Here is a 16,703-nt window from a genome sequence, read left to right as displayed (position 1 = left end):
TTCTCTCTGCTTGAAATGTCTTCTGTTAACCCATGCTTTCAGTGTAGTATTATGATATAGTGATTAAAAACATGGATTCTGGGGTCAAATAATTATGGATTTATTTTAAATTATTAAATATTTATTATTAAAATTATTTAATTTTTTAAATATTTAATAACGTATTACTAAATATTTAATATTAAATATTTATTATTAAATAATTATTAAATTCCAACTCTACTTGTGCAAATTTCTTAAGCCTGTGAGCCTTAGTCTCCTCACCTGTCAAGTGGGAATAATCATACTTATTCCCCAGGGGGTGATCATTCAGTTAAAGAATGCATATGAAGTAGTTATTCCAATGCCTGACAAAGAGTAAACACTCAGGAAATGGAAGCTCTCCCTAACATTTGAGGGCCCAGCTTGGACACCTCTGCCTTTCCCTTTCCCTTGATCTCCCTTAACCAATTCTCCCTGTTCCCTTGCCCCTGCCCCACATCATTGGTCAATTTCCCATCTGGCAACCACAACACTTTATAGATTAGTGATGAGATTAGTATTCTAAGATGTTAATCATTTTCCCTCTGGGATCTCCTTTCCCTAATTTCCTAGCCCTCTATTCAAACCCCCAATCTTTTTTTTATCCTCTCCCAACTATAAATCACTTTCACAGTCCCTTCCAGGCTAGCTCCTAAATAGGTTGCAATCTGGTAATTCAAAAGGATAATATATACAAGTTATTTCTCATCTTTGTAGGTAAACTATAAGAACTTCAAAGACAGGGACGGATTCTTTTATTTATTTTTTCCTTTCTTCTCCTTCTTTTAGATGTCAGCACAACACTTAAAAAACACAAGCACTGCAATTTAAGTAGCTAATTTGGAAATAAGACTAATTTGTGAAAGGGTTATACCTTTATGGGAAGAAATTGGAAAGCATATATGCATTTACAAATTTTCATAACTTTTTTATTGTAGTAAGATATAAATAAAACTTAACCTCATTTTAATCATTAAAAATGATGTACAGTTCAGTAGCATTAATACATTCGTATTGTTGTGCAACCATTACCATCAACTATCATCCATCTCCAGAATTTTTGCATTTTTCCAAATTGAAACTCTATACCCATTAAATAACTGTTGGTCACTCTTGCCTTGTTTTTCCCAATGGATTTTTCCCCCTATTGATTTGCATGAACTCATTTTTTAGAATATTTTTCCATTAATTTTTTTTTTTTTTTGAGACAGAGTCTCACTCTGTTGCCCTGAGTAGAGTATGTTGGCGTCAGCGTCACTCAAAGCAACCTCAGACTCCTGGGCTCAAGTGATCCTCCTGCCTCAGCCTCCTGAGTAGGTAGGACTACAGGTGTGCGCCACAATGCCAGGATAATTTTTCTATTTTTAGTAGAGATGGGATCTCACTCTTGCTCAGGCTGGTCTCAACGTTCTGAGATCAAGCAATCCTCCCACCTCAGACTCCCTGTATGAGCTCATTTTAAGTTAGGGAGACCACCCTTTGTCTTCTGTCAACTTGTGTTTTTTTTAAAAAAACTCTAGTCAGGGTGGTTTTTAAAATCTGTTCAGAAAATTTTAAATTTTTTCATGGAGTCATTAAACCGTGTTTGGAATTATATTATAAAATCCTTTATAATTTGATTGTGTTGCAGTCCTTGAAGGCCTTCGCCATCTGTGTTATGAGTATATTCACTTACATTTTCTTCTAAGGTTTTGTTAACATTTAAATATTTAATCCACATAGGATTTACTTAGATGCATTTTTCCCCCTAAATGGCTAATCAGCTGTTCTAACATCATTTACTGGATAGGCTCTCATTCCCTTACTAATTTAAATGTCATCTTTTCATACTAAATTTCTCCATATGCTCGTATTTACTCCCAGATTTTCCATCTATTAATAATACTTTGAGAAGTTAACAACTACTGTTCTATTATGTCCTACTTTCTAGTGCTAATTCCCCCCACCCCCACCCTTATAGGTATTTGGATGGTTGTATACCATTCCATCACATGCACGTGCCATCATTTCTTTTACCGATTCCCTATCACTAGGCATTTGGGAAGTTTCCTGCTTTTCCATATTGCACAACGCATATCGCTTCGGACTGACTCAAATGAACATTCTGCCTCAGTAGTTCAAGTTGTGCAAATTATCCGTTTACATTTTTCTTCGAATTACTTTTAAAATTACAACCGCTAAATTCTGTTGGTCTCAATTATGGGAGAATTGACAAACCTGTCAGCCGCGGTTTAGTATTACGCGGGCCAGACCTCCAAGCTACACCAGGGGGCGGAGTTTCCCGGCACCGCTCAGCCACATCCGGGTTCCACCGTCGGATCTGGGAGCAGACGGAACCTTATTGTCGCACCTCCACCTAACGCGCGCAGCGGGGACAGTTTAGGCCTCTGCGCACCGCTCTCCACAAATGCTATAGCTTGCTTGGGGCAGCGAGGGTGTGGGGCGTTTGTTTCTCCTTCCATCGTGAGCGGCATGGACGTGCTCGCGGAGGAGTTTGGAAACCTAACCTCGGAGCAGCTGGCTGCGCCCATCCCCACCGTAGAGGTGAGTGCCCCGGCACGCGGGGAGCGGAAGGGGGCGGGATGCGTTCTGAGGAGGCGTTACCCCTAGTGCTCGGGCCACCAAGCGGGGCCATTTCTGCGCATGCTCAGGCTTCTGCGCATGCTCAGAGCTCCGCTAGTGAGGGTCCTTTCCCAAGCCGGCCGGCCTCCGCGAGAGCGTGGCGGGGCTGAGCCGGTGGGAGCTGTCAGCTGCTGTGGGGGCCGAGGACCCCTCACATGGCCCTCGGGTTAGGACTCTTCCAGTGTGGGTGTGCGGCGGGCGAATTGGCCCTAGCACCGACCTTGGGAGACGTATCGCACCTTTAAAGGCTTAAAAAGGACAGGAAGGTTAGGGAGTTTAGGCCACTTTCGTGAGGTACCACAGCTGGCTGTGGTGGTAAAACCGAAGCGTCTGAATCCTAGGCTGATGATGTTGTCTTTTAATCCGGAGTTCAAGTTTGGACTACAGGAGTATTTTAAACGCCCTGAATGTTTACTCGAAATTGTGTTTTCTTGAGGGGGAGGGAGGCTCCATAGCTTTCATCTGATTTTAGGAAGTTAAAGATAACAACTGGGCCGGGCGCGGTGGCTCACGCCTGTAATCCTAGCTCTCTGGGAGGCCGAGGAGGGCGGATTGCTCGAGGTCAGGAGTTAAAAACCAGCCTGAGCAAGAGTGAGACCTCGTCTCTACTATAAATAGAAAGAAATCAATTGACCAACAAATATATATAGAAAAAATGAGCCGGGCATGGTGGCGCATGCCTGTAGTCCCAGCTACTCGGAAGGCTGAGGCAGGAGGATCGCTTGAGCCCAGGAGTTTGAGGTTGCTGTGAGAGAGGCTGATGCCATGGCACTCACTCTAGCCTGGACAACAGAGTGAGACTCTGTCTCAAAAAAAAAACAAAAAAAACAAAAGGTAAAAACTGCCCTTCAGTAGGTTGCCCAATGAAGTGCAGCTGTTGACATGCTTTGCTTTCTGGAAAGGCATGTATTATAATCTCTCTGAGCCTCAAAATCTTCATTGGCATGGAATGGGGAAGTGGAAATAATGGGGCTGGGGAAGACAGTCAAGGGAGGAATTTCAGGTAGAGGGGACAGGATACTGGAAACCCCCTAGGCAAGACCATCTGATTTTTTGTTTGTTTGTTTGTTTGTTTTGTTTTTTTTGTTTGAGACAAGTGTGTCACTCTATTGCCCGAGTGCAGTGGTGTCAGCGTAGCTCACAGCAACCTCAAACTCTTGGGCTCAAGCGATCCTCCTGCCTCAGCCTCTCGAGTAGCTGGGACTACAGGCATGCGCCACCATGCCTGGCTAATTTTTATATATATATATTTTTTTTTTAGTTGTCCAGCTAATTTTTTTCTATTTTTTTAGTAGAGACAGACTCTCGCTCTTGCTCAGGCTGGTCTTGAACTCCTGAGCTCAAACAATCCTCCTGCCTTGGCCTCCCAGAGTGCTAGAATTATAGGCGTGAGCCACCAAGCCCAGCCCATCTGATATTTTTGAGGAACTAAAGTAAATCCAGTAGTACTAGAGTGTAGAAAAGTAGAGGAGGAGCAATAAAAGATGAAGAATAGATAAGGGTCCTGATTATGAAAAGTTCTGTTAAACATCTGGAGGAACTTGAACTTTCTCCTGGGAGCTGTGAGATGCTTTTGAAGGCTTTAAAAATGAGAATGACTCTATTAGATTATTTGGCAGCTTAAAGAAGTTGAGTTATAATCAGTCCATCAGATTCAGTCTAAGAGTACATATGATATACTGCTGATCATCATCAGGCAACACTGGGTTTTAGCTTTGAAGAGTTAATATCAATAGCCAGCATTTGCTGGAGCACTTACTGTCTGCCAGGCTTTATTTAATCATAGCATGCATTACATTATTTCATCCTCTGAAATATGTATCACATTTATCCCTATTTTGCCACAGAGGACCAAAGAGGTTAAGTATAGTTTGAGTTACCAGTGTTAGAACTCTGGTAAGTGGCTGATCTGGAGTTTGGACTCTTGTCATTCTGACTTCAGAGTGTTTACCCTTAGCTGCTGACAGAACCACTTCTCCAGAGAGCTGAAGAAATAAGGCTAGAAGATTTATATTGTAAAAATTTGCTCAGCTCTGAAGGAACCGTACCTCAATTTCAGTCTTCTGATTCAGGAATAATAGTTCCTTTTCCTGGCCCACTGCATCCAATCCACTGTCACATCTTAAAGGCCCTGCATTCTAAATATATGCAAGTCTAGAGCTTCATTCCCACTGTTTTCTAACTCTGAACCACTGTCATCGCTTACATCCACTGGCTTACCTGGCTTCTGACTTGTCCCACTCCAGTCTATTCTCTGTCCCATAGCCAGAGCCATTAGTTTAAATACACATGTATAGTTATGGTGATCTTTTGGTTAAAATTCTTCAATCTCTGCCCATTGCTCTTAGGGCAAAATCTAGTCTTTATCATGTTTGTAATAAATTTCCTCAGTCTGGTCACTGCTTACTTCTGTAGCCTTTTTCCACCATTCCCCCCTCTCCCTCCCTTGAGATCTTTCTACTCTACTCATACAGGTCCTTCTGGATCTTTCTCTCCTTCCCATTTGTAGATTAAATCCTACATATCTATGATATGACTTCCTTAGGAATGCCTTCTCTGATTTTCCCAGCAGACAGATGTTAGAGCTCTTGGCTATTTGCTGCTGTGGTACCCTGTTCTTTCTTAGCACTGGTAGTTAACTTGTTTCTCTTCCCACTAAACTTCTTCCTGTGTCATCCGTTTTAACATTCTTATTGAGTGAATGAATATGAAGAATAACTTTGTTGCCTTTTCCAAAGCAGAGTAGAATGGCATTAAGGGGGTCAGAAAGTGACATTTCACTAATTTATATTGTTGAGTATTCTCTTTGCATTTTTGATTTTGTAAGGTGAACACTGTAATTTTAGTGTTGAATTAACGAAGATTAATCTGAACAGTACTCTATTAGAGAAATTCTTTAATAATGCTGAGTTTTCTCTGAATGAAAAATGGCTTTTCCTTTTTATTAAGCGATTAAAATATTTAATTCAGCTTTTCAGCTTCATTGTTTTCTCTGCAGCTTTTTCTAGATAGGGGCTCAGTTTTACTTGAACCAACCATGCCTTGTGTATTTGGGCTGTGTTCTGTCTGCATGGTAGCATGGCAGCATGGTAGGAGAAATAACATAAGCTTTCGAGCCAGTTAATCATTTGTTTGCTGAACAAATATTTATCAGCATTATTGAGTACTTACCTGGTGGTGTATCACCCACAGGGTTTACACAAGTTTAGAAAACTTCTAAGAGCTTACATACAGATTTATAAGAGAGACATGTAAGCAGGTAGAATAACATGCAGTACATGCTGTGATAAAAGTAGGCAGAGGGATATGTTGGTATTACATGTGGTGGCTGGGATGTCATCCCTGAGCTGAGTCTTGACAGATGTGGATGAAGTGTTGTGGTAGGGGAGGCTTTCTAAACAGAAGCAGCATTGTGACTAGCCTGCGCTGTGCTGTGGGAGCTTGGCAAAAGGTGAGGCTGAAGGAATAGGCAGGGTTGTGTATCTCTGTGTCCAAATTTCCCCTCTTTATAAGGACACCAATTGTAGTAGATTAAGGCTCACCCTAATGACCTCTTCTTAACCTAAGGAATTACATCTGGGACAACCTGTTTCTAAATAAGGTCACATTCTGAGGTACTGGGGCTTAGTACTTCATCATGTGAATTTTGGGAGGGACACAATTTGGCTTATATCAGTTGTCATTTCCTTCTCATTTTCCTTTTTTTTTTTTTTTTTTTAAATACACCCTTTTAAATTTTTATTTTTTTTTATTTTTTGAGGCAGAGTCTTACTGTGTCACGCAGGTTGGAGTGCAGTGGTGCAGTTATAGTTTACTGCAGCCTCACTCAAACTCCTGGGCTTAAGTGATCCTCCTGGCTCAGCCTCCCAAGTAGCTAGGACTGTTGGCATATGTCACCACCATGTAGCTAATTTTTTTAAAAAATTTTTTTGTAGAGATGGGGTCTTGCTACACTTGCCCACACTAGTCTCTAATTCATGGCCTGAAGTGATCCTCCTGCTTTGGCCTCCCAAAGTGCTAGGATTACAGGCATGAACCACTGAGCTGGCCTTTATATACCTTTAAGCTCTATTGGATACTCTTCTTTTTTCTAAAATTTAGGCATAATTTATATATAATAAAATGTAGAGATCTTAAGTGTTTAATTGCACTGGTTTTGATAGTTATGTATATCTGAATGACTGTCACCCAGTACACGCTATAGACCATTTCCACCATCCCAGAAAGTTCCCTTATGACCCTTTTCAATCTCCCCCCCCAACTACCTTTTGATTTCTAATATCATAGATTAATTTTGCCTGCTTCCCTTCTTGAAAATGTTTTTTTCTGTCTCCAGGTTATCTGTCTCCTTCCTTGGCCACTCCTAGGTCTTTGCAGGATCTGCCTTCTGCTTCTCGTCTCTAAATGTTAGAATGTTCTTGGTCTCACTTTGTGGAACTCTTCTCCATCTACACTCTTTAGGTAGTCTTATCCATCACATGGCTTTAATTGCCATCCACTTGCTAACCTCTCCCTAATTTCTATCTCCAGTCTACCCTCTTCCCAAGTTCCAGACTCATTTGTTGCCTACTTGACATTTCCAGCTAAATCTGTAGTGAATATCTCAAACGTGCCGCAAACCAAACTCTTGATATCCCTCCACAGCTAAGCCTGCTGCTCCTGCATTGTTCCACTTCTCCTCATCTCCATCAATCATAACTCTATCCCTCTAGGCTAGAAATCTTGGTGTTAATTTTGGCTCCTTTCTTTCTCAGAGCCTCTGTCTAATCTCTTAGCAAATCCTGTTGGCTCTAACTTCAAATTGTGTCTCCTTAGCTAATAAATTCTCTCTACCTGTACTGTTATGAGCCTGGATTATTACAATAAACTCCTAAATGATCTCCCTGCTGCTAACCTTGTCTATTCTCAGCTCAGCAGCCAGAGGGATCCTGTTAAAATAAATCATATCGTCATGTCCTTCTTTTGCTTCTCAGGTCGGAGTGATAGCCAAAGTTTTTACAGTTGCTTCAGGGTCCTGTGTGATCCCTAGGCCCTTTGTCAGAAACTGTGTTTTGTAACTTTAAACTTGGCTCTGACCATTTTTCTGGTCAGCAGAGTAGATGTCATACTTGCAAAGAGGCTATCATGGTAGGCCACTTACAACCTCAGGAAGGTATAAAAAGCATGCCCAAGAACTCAAGAAGTGTGGCAGTTTGCAGCTATTTAATGTAGGAGGCAAACACTGTGTGTGCTGTTCTTCTGCAGCCCTGAGATGAGCTCTGACCAACGGGAGGGAAAAAGATTTGGGTGGAGTCCCAGCTCCCCCACCAGACTTTCTGAGACTTACTTTCCCTTTCTCAGACTGGTAAACTCTGCTTACTGGAAAGTGTCATGAGAATAAAATAAAGTATGAAAAGTTCTTGAAGTCTTGAGTCACCAAGAGGAGATTAAATATATTCTATTTAAGAAATCTGTGGACTGTATGTATATGAATGTATGCGTATACCTGTATTTATTTGCATGCACACATGATTTCCATAAAAATGGTTACAATTTAAAATTTGTTCTTTTTGATATACTTCCTTTTGTTCATTTTGGTACATTAAAATAACTTCTTATGAAAGTTTTGTGGTTGTTGGCACAGAGTTCTGATGTTTTTGTTGTTTTGATTCACAGGAAAAATGGAGGCTGCTCCCAGCATTTTTAAAGGTAATTATTTTACATTTACTAATAATTGACTATTTTTCAGATGAAACAGTCAAGAAATAAATTGTTTTTTAAAGATTAAATTTTTTGGCTTTGTGTAATACAACTATATACTTTGCTAGATTTTGGAAATACAAGGAATTTTAAGACAAAAATCTCTGCCTATAAGGCGCTGGTTGGGGGAGTGGTAGTCTAAATTTAGGGAGAAGAAGTATACATAGTGGCATGTCACATGATTAATAAAATCCAAAATGCTACTGGCAAAAGAATGATGCTACAGATGGTCAGAGAGGGCTGCCCAAATGAGGAGAGAGAGAGACATAAGCCACATGTGAAGAGAGAAGGATTTAATTAAGCTGAAAGGTGGGATGCAGGGAGCATGGCTTAATCAGGGGGCTCAAGAGGAGCCTCCACAGGTCTGTGGGAAACAGTGACCATTCTGTTTGGCTAAAATGGATGGGTGGATAAAATGGATAGTCAGAGGAGTGGTGAATGTAATATAATATGGAGTAGGGCTTCAATTCAATTTGAAAGAACTTGTGCTAAGAAGTAGTAGGTACCACAGTGAGAGACCACTTGACACCTCCTAGGATGGTGGTAATCAAAAGCAAATGTTGATGAGAATGTGGAGCAGTGAGAGTCCTCATGCTCCTCTGGTAGGAATGTAAAACGTTGCAGCTGCTTTGGAAAACACCCTGGCAGTTCCTCAAGTGCTTAAACATAAAGTTACCGTATAATCCAGCAATTCTACTTTTAGATACTACCCAATAGAAATTAAAACATAAGTCCACACAAAAACTTGTACATAAATGTTCATAGCAGCATTATTCTTAATAGCCAAAAAGTGGAAACAACTCAAATGAACATCAACTGGTGGATGGATAAGTAAAATGTGGTATAGCAATATAATGGAATATTATTTGGCAATAAAATAATCAAGTACTGATTAATACTACAACATAGATGAATCTTGAAAGCATTATGCTAAGTGAAAGAATGGAGACTTGAAAAACAAGTAGAGTTAAAGGTGTCATTAGGCAATTTTGTCATTTTGTGGACATCATGGAGTATACTTACACAAACTTAAATAGCATAGCCTACTACACACCTAAGCTATATGGTATAGCCTGTTGCTCCCAGGCTACAAACCTGTAGAGCATGTTACTATACTGAATACTGAAGATAATTGAATCACAGTGGTATTTTTGTATTTAAACATATCTGAACATAGAAAAGATGCAGTAAAAATATAGTATCAAAGATAAAAAATGGTACACCTGTATAGGGCACCTACCATGAATGGAGCTTGCAGGGCTGGAAGTTGCTCTTGGGTGAGTCAGTCAGTCGTGAGTGAATGTGAAGGCCTAAGTCATTACAGCATACTACTGTAGACTTTATAAACACAGTATATTTAGGCTATAATAAATTTATAAAAAATCATTCTTCTCTTAAATAATCTTAGCTTACTTCTTATTTCATACTTGATAAACTTTTAAATTTTTTTAATTTTTTGGCTCATAATAACACTTAGCTTAGCACTTAGTTTTAACACACATTATATATAGCTGTACAAAAATATTTTCTTTACATCCCTATTCTATAAGCTTTTTTTCTATTTTTAAACTTTTTTTAACTTTTTAAACTTTGTTGTTAAAAACTAAGATACACACGCATTAGCCTAGGCCATGATCATCAATATTTCTGGACCTCCACATCTTGTCTCTCTGGAGGGTTTTCAGGGACAATAACACAAATGGAGCTGTCTTCTCCTATGATAACATTGCCTTCTTCGAGAATACCTGCCTCAGGCTCTTCTTGAGGAGGTGTTACTGTTTTCAGAAATATGCACTACGAAGTCAAGTGTAAGTCACTAGGTGATAGGAATTTTTCAGCTCCATTATAATATGGGACCACTGTTGTATATGCCTTCTGTTGTTGACTAAAACATTGCGTGGCACATGACTATATATTCAAATACTCATATTTTGAATTCCAAAGGTCAGATTGCTTCTCAAGGAGGAAAACCTGAGGGTGTACTAGTAAGATGGTGGAGAAATAGAATGAGGACACTTAATGAAACTTAATGAAAAGTTTTATTCTATATAATTTATGTATTTTTTTGTCACTTTGATTTTGAGAAAAATCTAATCGTCTATGATTAGATTCCATTGTATAATCTGTTATTTTGTTGCTAACCTACTTTTTACATTTTATCTCTTCAGGTGAAAGGCCTTGTGAAACAGCATATAGACTCATTTAACTATTTCATTAATGTAGAGGTAAGCATTAGGTTGTAGAAATAGACATAAGCTAAGAATTAGTTGGAAGCCAGAGTCTAGCCTAATGTTGCACTTCCCACTGCAGATAAAGAAGATAATGAAAGCCAATGAAAAGGTTACGAGTGATGCTGACCCCATGTGGTACTTAAAGTAAGGAACCAACTACTCTTAATTAGCTATTTTGATTATATCTGACATGTTTAAAGTGAATGTAGTTGTTATCAAAACTCTTTTAAAATCATTCTCTTCTGTTTAAGATAATTATAAAGTACTCAAATTTAATTTTTAATAGGTAAACTAATTATAACAAGTAGAGTTATGATTGAGAAGTTAATGAAACTATTAGATTTTAAATATTTTAAACAAATTTTTATTTTAAATACTTTTCAACTTAAGAGAAAAATTGCAAAAATAGTACAAAGAGTTCCCATATATTCTTCTCCCAGTTTCCACTAATGTTAACATTTTATATAACTATAGCAGCACAATTACCAAACCAAGAACTTAGCATTCATACAATGCTGTCAATTAATCTATTGACCTTATTTGATGTTTTTCCACTGGTGTCTTTTTTCTGGTCCAGGAATCAATCCAGGACCCCACATTATGTTTACTTGTTTCGTCTCTTTAGTCTCCTCAATCTGTGACAGTTCTTTAGTCTTTCATGACTTTGACACTTTTGAATAATCTGGTTAGTTTTTGTATAAGGTCCTTTGTTTTGAGTTTATGTTATATTTGTTCATGATTAGATTACATTATGTATTTCTGTGAGGATACCACAGAAGTGGTGTTTTCTGCTCACTGATTCATACTGGGGGTACAGATGCTAATATATTTTATTAGTGATGATTTTAACTTTGTTCACTTGGTTAAGGTGATATCCTCAAGGTTTCTCCACTGTAAAATTACTATTAATATATTTCCTTTTGTAATTAATAAGTATCTTATGGGGAGATCCTTTGACTATGCAAATATCTTATTTCTCATCATCTGCATACATTAATGGTTCTTACTTATAACAGTTATTGTTGTGGGGTTTACTTAATGGTGAATTTCTATTTCCATCATTACTTCCGCATTAATATTGGAATTCTACTGTAAGGAAGAGCTTTCCTTTCCCACCATTTATCTCTCTCTATCTCTCTACATATTAATTTATATCAGTTTGGACTCATGGATTTTATTTTGGTCTATGGGTTATAATCCAGTACTATGCTTATTCTATTGTTCAGACTGTCTCAGTTTGGGCCATAGGGAAATCTTCAAATTGACTCTTGTATCCTTTCAACATGCCACCATTATTTTCTTGAGCACTCCTTTACTTTCAGCCACCATAAGATGTGATTCATTTATTATGGGGATATTATCAGCTATTTCTCCAAGGAGACCTAGTCCCTTTTATTGGAAAATAGTATGTAGAAACCAAGATATGGATGCTAAGGTTTCAGTGGACAGACCTTGCAAATATATGTATATATACTAACACGTACATATACATATATATTTCTATATCCTATTCATTTATGCTTACATTAAGAACCATGCAGACTGATACCTCTGATTCCAGTCCAGCATTACAGGACTTGTTCTAATCTTTTCCCTTTCTTTATTTGTAACTTCTATCCCTGACAGTGAGAAATCTAGCTCTCATGATCTCCAATATATTTTCTTATTTTTTCAATACTAGACTATACACAACATTTCAAAATTGTTATCTCATATTTTTGTGACAATAAAATTTGAGTACACTATTTGTGCAATGTCCTTTTTGTCTTTAGTCCTACAGTATCCAATCAAAATACTGTTTTCCACAGTTTTTATATTAGTTCTTATCTTTATTTTTTGGGTATATGAAACATTATGATTGTAAGAGTTAGACCTATACTAAAAAGTATATTCAGAAAATTGTTGCTCCCTTACCAGTTCTTTTCACCCTGTTCTCTGCCACTCTCTGTAGGTAACCAATCCCATAGTTTCTGCTTTATCCTTTCTATGTTTCTTTTGCACAAATGGGTATGTATACATATTTTTCCCATTTGTAACCTCTTCTTATACAAATGGTAGCATACCATTGATACTCTTTTGTACTTTGCTTTTTTTCATTAAGTTTCATTTTTGGGGGAGCTATATTTACAGTATTTTTATAAAGAGATTTATAATATTTTTTAAAAGATGATTTGATAGTATTTTCTCTCTTTGGTAAAGCTATATGTACTGTCATTCAATGAAGATCTCCAATGATAATTTTTAACTTGCTATCCTTAGCAAGTTAAGCATTTGCCAAAACGTAAGTCTTGTATTTGGGAGGAAAATAGCTTGTTTGTGTTTTTGAAGTAGTATAATTGGTACTGGAATAATTTGATTTTCAGATATCTTAATATCTATGTTGGGCTTCCTGATGTTGAAGAAAGCTTCAATGTAACTAGACCAGTGTCCCCTCATGAGGTAATTATAAAGCTTACTTTAATTAGACTTGTTTGCTTTACCTTAAAGAGTCTGCCCTTAATATATACTTTTAAAAGATGATTTAAAAACAGGAAAAACAAAATTTCCTCTGAGATAAACCAAAATAAATAAGCACTTGTATAAAACTATAGTATATTAGGAAACAATCCTGCGCTATTTATTTTATATATATATTTTTTTGAGACAGAGTCTCACTCTGTTGCCTGGGCTAGAGTGCCGTGCTGTCAGCTTAGCTCACAGCAACTTCAAACTCCTGGGTTCAAGCAATCAATCCTCTTGCCTCAGCCTGCCAAGTAGCTGGGACTACAGGCATGTGCCAGCATGCCCAGCTAATTTTTTCTATATATTTTAAGTTGTCCAGATAATTTCTTTCTATTTTTTTTAAATAGAAATGGGGTTTCACCCTTACTCAGTCTGGTCTTGAACACCTGAGCTCAAATGATCCGCCCGCCTTGGCCTCCCAGAATGCTAGGATTCTAGCCCACCGTGCCGGGCCAGAAACTGAGCTCTTTAAAGTGGTCAGGACCTCTTTTCCTGAGAGGAGGAGCAATAACTGTCAGACTCCTTATTCTCTTTCAGTGCCGTTTGAGGGACATGACATACTCTGCGCCCATTACAGTAGATATTGAATATACCCGAGGCAGCCAGAGGATCATCCGCAATGCCCTACCCATTGGCAGGTGAGAAATGAAGTCTGTATTGAAGCCACACTTCCTGGATTCTAGCCCTGTGATGTGACCACATTTCCTCATCTGAAAAATGTGGGTAGTGATACCTCTGGGATTATGGTAAAATGGGATTATTTTATGGATCCAGCAAGTCAGCACATGTAAAGCACTTAATATTCAGTGCATAGTTATGGTTGTTATTATTTATTAATTGTGGAACTTTTTTTTATGAAGTTAAGGGAAATATTTCCCTTTCTTCCTATAACTCCTAGCTGTTAAGGAGACATTAGGTAAGATAGCATTTTAGTGAACTCTTCTGGGTTGGTCTTCTTGGTCGATTCCATGTATATTTTAAGTTTGAGTTTTCCTGGAAGTGTAACTGTTTCCCGTGTAGAAATATTTAAGGGGAGAATTTACTTTATTTGCCCAGAACAAGTTTGAAAATGATATATAGCATCAGCTAGCATTTTTGCAATCAGCTTTTTCTAATTAGGGGAATATATTGACTTCTGTAGACATGGACAAAACCCACAATATTGTGAGTTACATAATGATGTATTGGATCTTAAACTTAGCCCACATAATTCCTGTTCAACTGTCCTTCCCGCTGCCCGACCCCTTAAAAGTGCTAAGAGCTTAATAAACATCCATTTATTCAACAAATATACACTGTTTGTCACTTGTCATGTACTATGCTGGGTATTCAGATGAATAGAAAATACACACAATACAGCTCCTGTTAGCTACCTCCATTCACAGCTGCCAGGGGAGGGAGGAATAAGTAATTATGGCACCATTTGGTAAGTCCTATGATAGAAAAGTCTAGAGTACTATGGTAACACTTAGGTTTAACCAATCCTTCTCCTGCACTTACCGCAAAGGAAGGGGCTCTTGATATTGTTATTTCTTCATTTTTCAGTTAGAAAAATAAGTAGGATTTTAAAATATCTTTGTTTTAGCAGAACTGTTTATCAGTATTAAGGTGAGAGCTTCTTCTCTCTTATGTATGGACCATACTTGCTTCCAGTTAAATTTTGGACCATTGCTAAATTATGGACCAGACTGAATATTGTGAAGGAAAGGCAGGAGAGACTGGAGCAAAATATAAATAGTAAGATTTAGGCTTTAAATCCTTGGTTAGAGAGGGGACTTGTAACTAGTATTTACTATACGCCAGATACTGTGATAGGAGATGTCATTTGTTAGCATTGCATTCATAAAAATGACATCAGTTAACTGGAATGTTTATATATACCAAGCACTGTCTAAATCACATGCATTATCTCATTTAATTATTTTTTGAGCTAAAATGATTTTAGTTTAATCCAGATAATATTTGTACTTAGCAACAAATCAAACGGTACATGAGAACATTTGACATAAAACAGTAGCCTCCCTCCCTGTCCTTCCTCACCTTTAGTGTCATTCCTTTGTAACTATTGCTGTTATTTCCTCTTGTGGTTATTACATTAAATCAATCCCTTTGACTGACATGCTTTGTTGTGCTAAATATTAGTTCTGTCTTGTTCTTTTCTTTAACTCATAAATTAGAAATTTTCATTATTAGAAAGTTAACATTTGTTTATATTTACTCACATTATTTTCCATTTTCTTTGCTCATGATATATTTTTGTAAGTTAGACTTTCATCCAGTGTTGATTTTCCATCTGCCTGAAGATGAATTTTTTTTTAGAAATTCCTTTAGTGAAGGATTAGTAGTAACTTCTCTCAATTTTTGTCTCAAAATATCTTTATATTGACCTCATTCTGAATGATGACTTAACAGAATACACAAATTTAGGGTGTATTTTCTCTCAGCACTTTGAGCTTATTACTGTACTGTCATTTATTAATTATTGTTTTGAAGTTCACTGTCAGCCAAGCATCCTTCCATTTTTGGTAACCTGCCTTTTTTTTTTCTGACACTGGGTTTTAAATATTCCTTTCATATTTGGTGTTTTGTATCTTAGCTATGATACATTTAGGTGTGACTTTCTTTTTATTTATCTTGTATAGAGGGTGGTGTGACGATTTATGGCTTTTGTATATTTTTTTAAATTTATAGCTATTATCTCATTGAATACTTATCACCATTTTGTGTATTCTCACCATCTTGAAGTCTGCTTAGATGAGTATTAGACCTTCTCACTCTTTCAATGACACTTAAACTCTCTTTCATATCTTCTCTTTGTCTTTCTGAAATACATTCCCAATAATTTCTTCAGATCTCTCTTCCAATTTAGTAATTCTGTCTTCAGCAGTGGTAACTCTATTATTATTCAGCTTATTCATAGATTATTAAGTTAATGCTTAAATTTTCTGTTTGTAGAAGTTTTGCTTAGTTCTTTTTCTAAATTGCCTTGTTAGTTTTGATAACCTCTTGTTCCTTACACTTTGATTCGTTGTACTATTTCCTAGTAACTAAAGAGAATTAGTTTGTTTCCCATGAATGAAATGTTGCTGTCATTTCCGACTTTCACTAAAGCCTGTATGCAAAGTTTAAGTAGACCAAACATTTGCATTTTTAGTATCTATACTAGAAGAGCAGTGTGCCAGAGAAAATAAATATTTTATTTCCCTGGGCTCTTCAAGTAATTGCTATTTCTCTTCCTTTTCTAAAATGCTATACAGAAATATAGACCCTTAGTGATGTGTGCATTGCACGGTTTGTGTTCTTTGTAACTTTTGCCAATGACAATCTGTACATTATATTTTCTTTTGTTTCATTTTAAATAGAATGCCCATAATGCTGCGGAGTTCAAACTGTGTTCTTACAGGAAAAACTCCAGCAGAATTTGCCAAACTGAATGAATGTCCTTTAGATCCAGGTATGTGTGATGCCTTAGATTTGTCCCACCTTCCTTTTTTTCTTTTTTCTGCTGTTGCTGTAGCTTTACCATGTTTCCTCAAAAACAATACCAGCCTTTCTGCTTTATAATGAATTTGTTGGATAAAATCATGT

General features: G+C 37.4%; 1 protein-coding gene across 1 annotated transcript in view; it reads left to right on the top strand.

The window, feature by feature from the left end:
• The first annotated feature begins 2,323 nt into the window (after positions 1-2,323).
• The window catches only part of POLR3B (RNA polymerase III subunit B), a 112,343-nt gene continuing 97,963 nt past the window's right edge, over positions 2,324-16,703 (top strand). Inside the window, exons 1-7 of the mRNA XM_012772755.2 lie at positions 2,324-2,565; positions 8,299-8,331; positions 10,551-10,607; positions 10,693-10,757; positions 12,977-13,052; positions 13,653-13,753; positions 16,478-16,569. Coding sequence (XP_012628209.1) covers positions 2,494-2,565; positions 8,299-8,331; positions 10,551-10,607; positions 10,693-10,757; positions 12,977-13,052; positions 13,653-13,753; positions 16,478-16,569 — 496 coding nt within the window. The 5' untranslated portion in view covers positions 2,324-2,493. The remainder of the gene's footprint in view (positions 2,566-8,298; positions 8,332-10,550; positions 10,608-10,692; positions 10,758-12,976; positions 13,053-13,652; positions 13,754-16,477; positions 16,570-16,703) is intronic.

This window comes from Microcebus murinus, chromosome 10 (genome assembly GCF_040939455.1).
Source record: "Microcebus murinus isolate Inina chromosome 10, M.murinus_Inina_mat1.0, whole genome shotgun sequence".
Classification (NCBI taxonomy): Eukaryota; Metazoa; Chordata; class Mammalia; order Primates; family Cheirogaleidae; genus Microcebus; species Microcebus murinus.
Note: the sequence above shows the minus strand (reverse complement) of the source record. Positions and strands in the feature narration are given on the sequence as shown.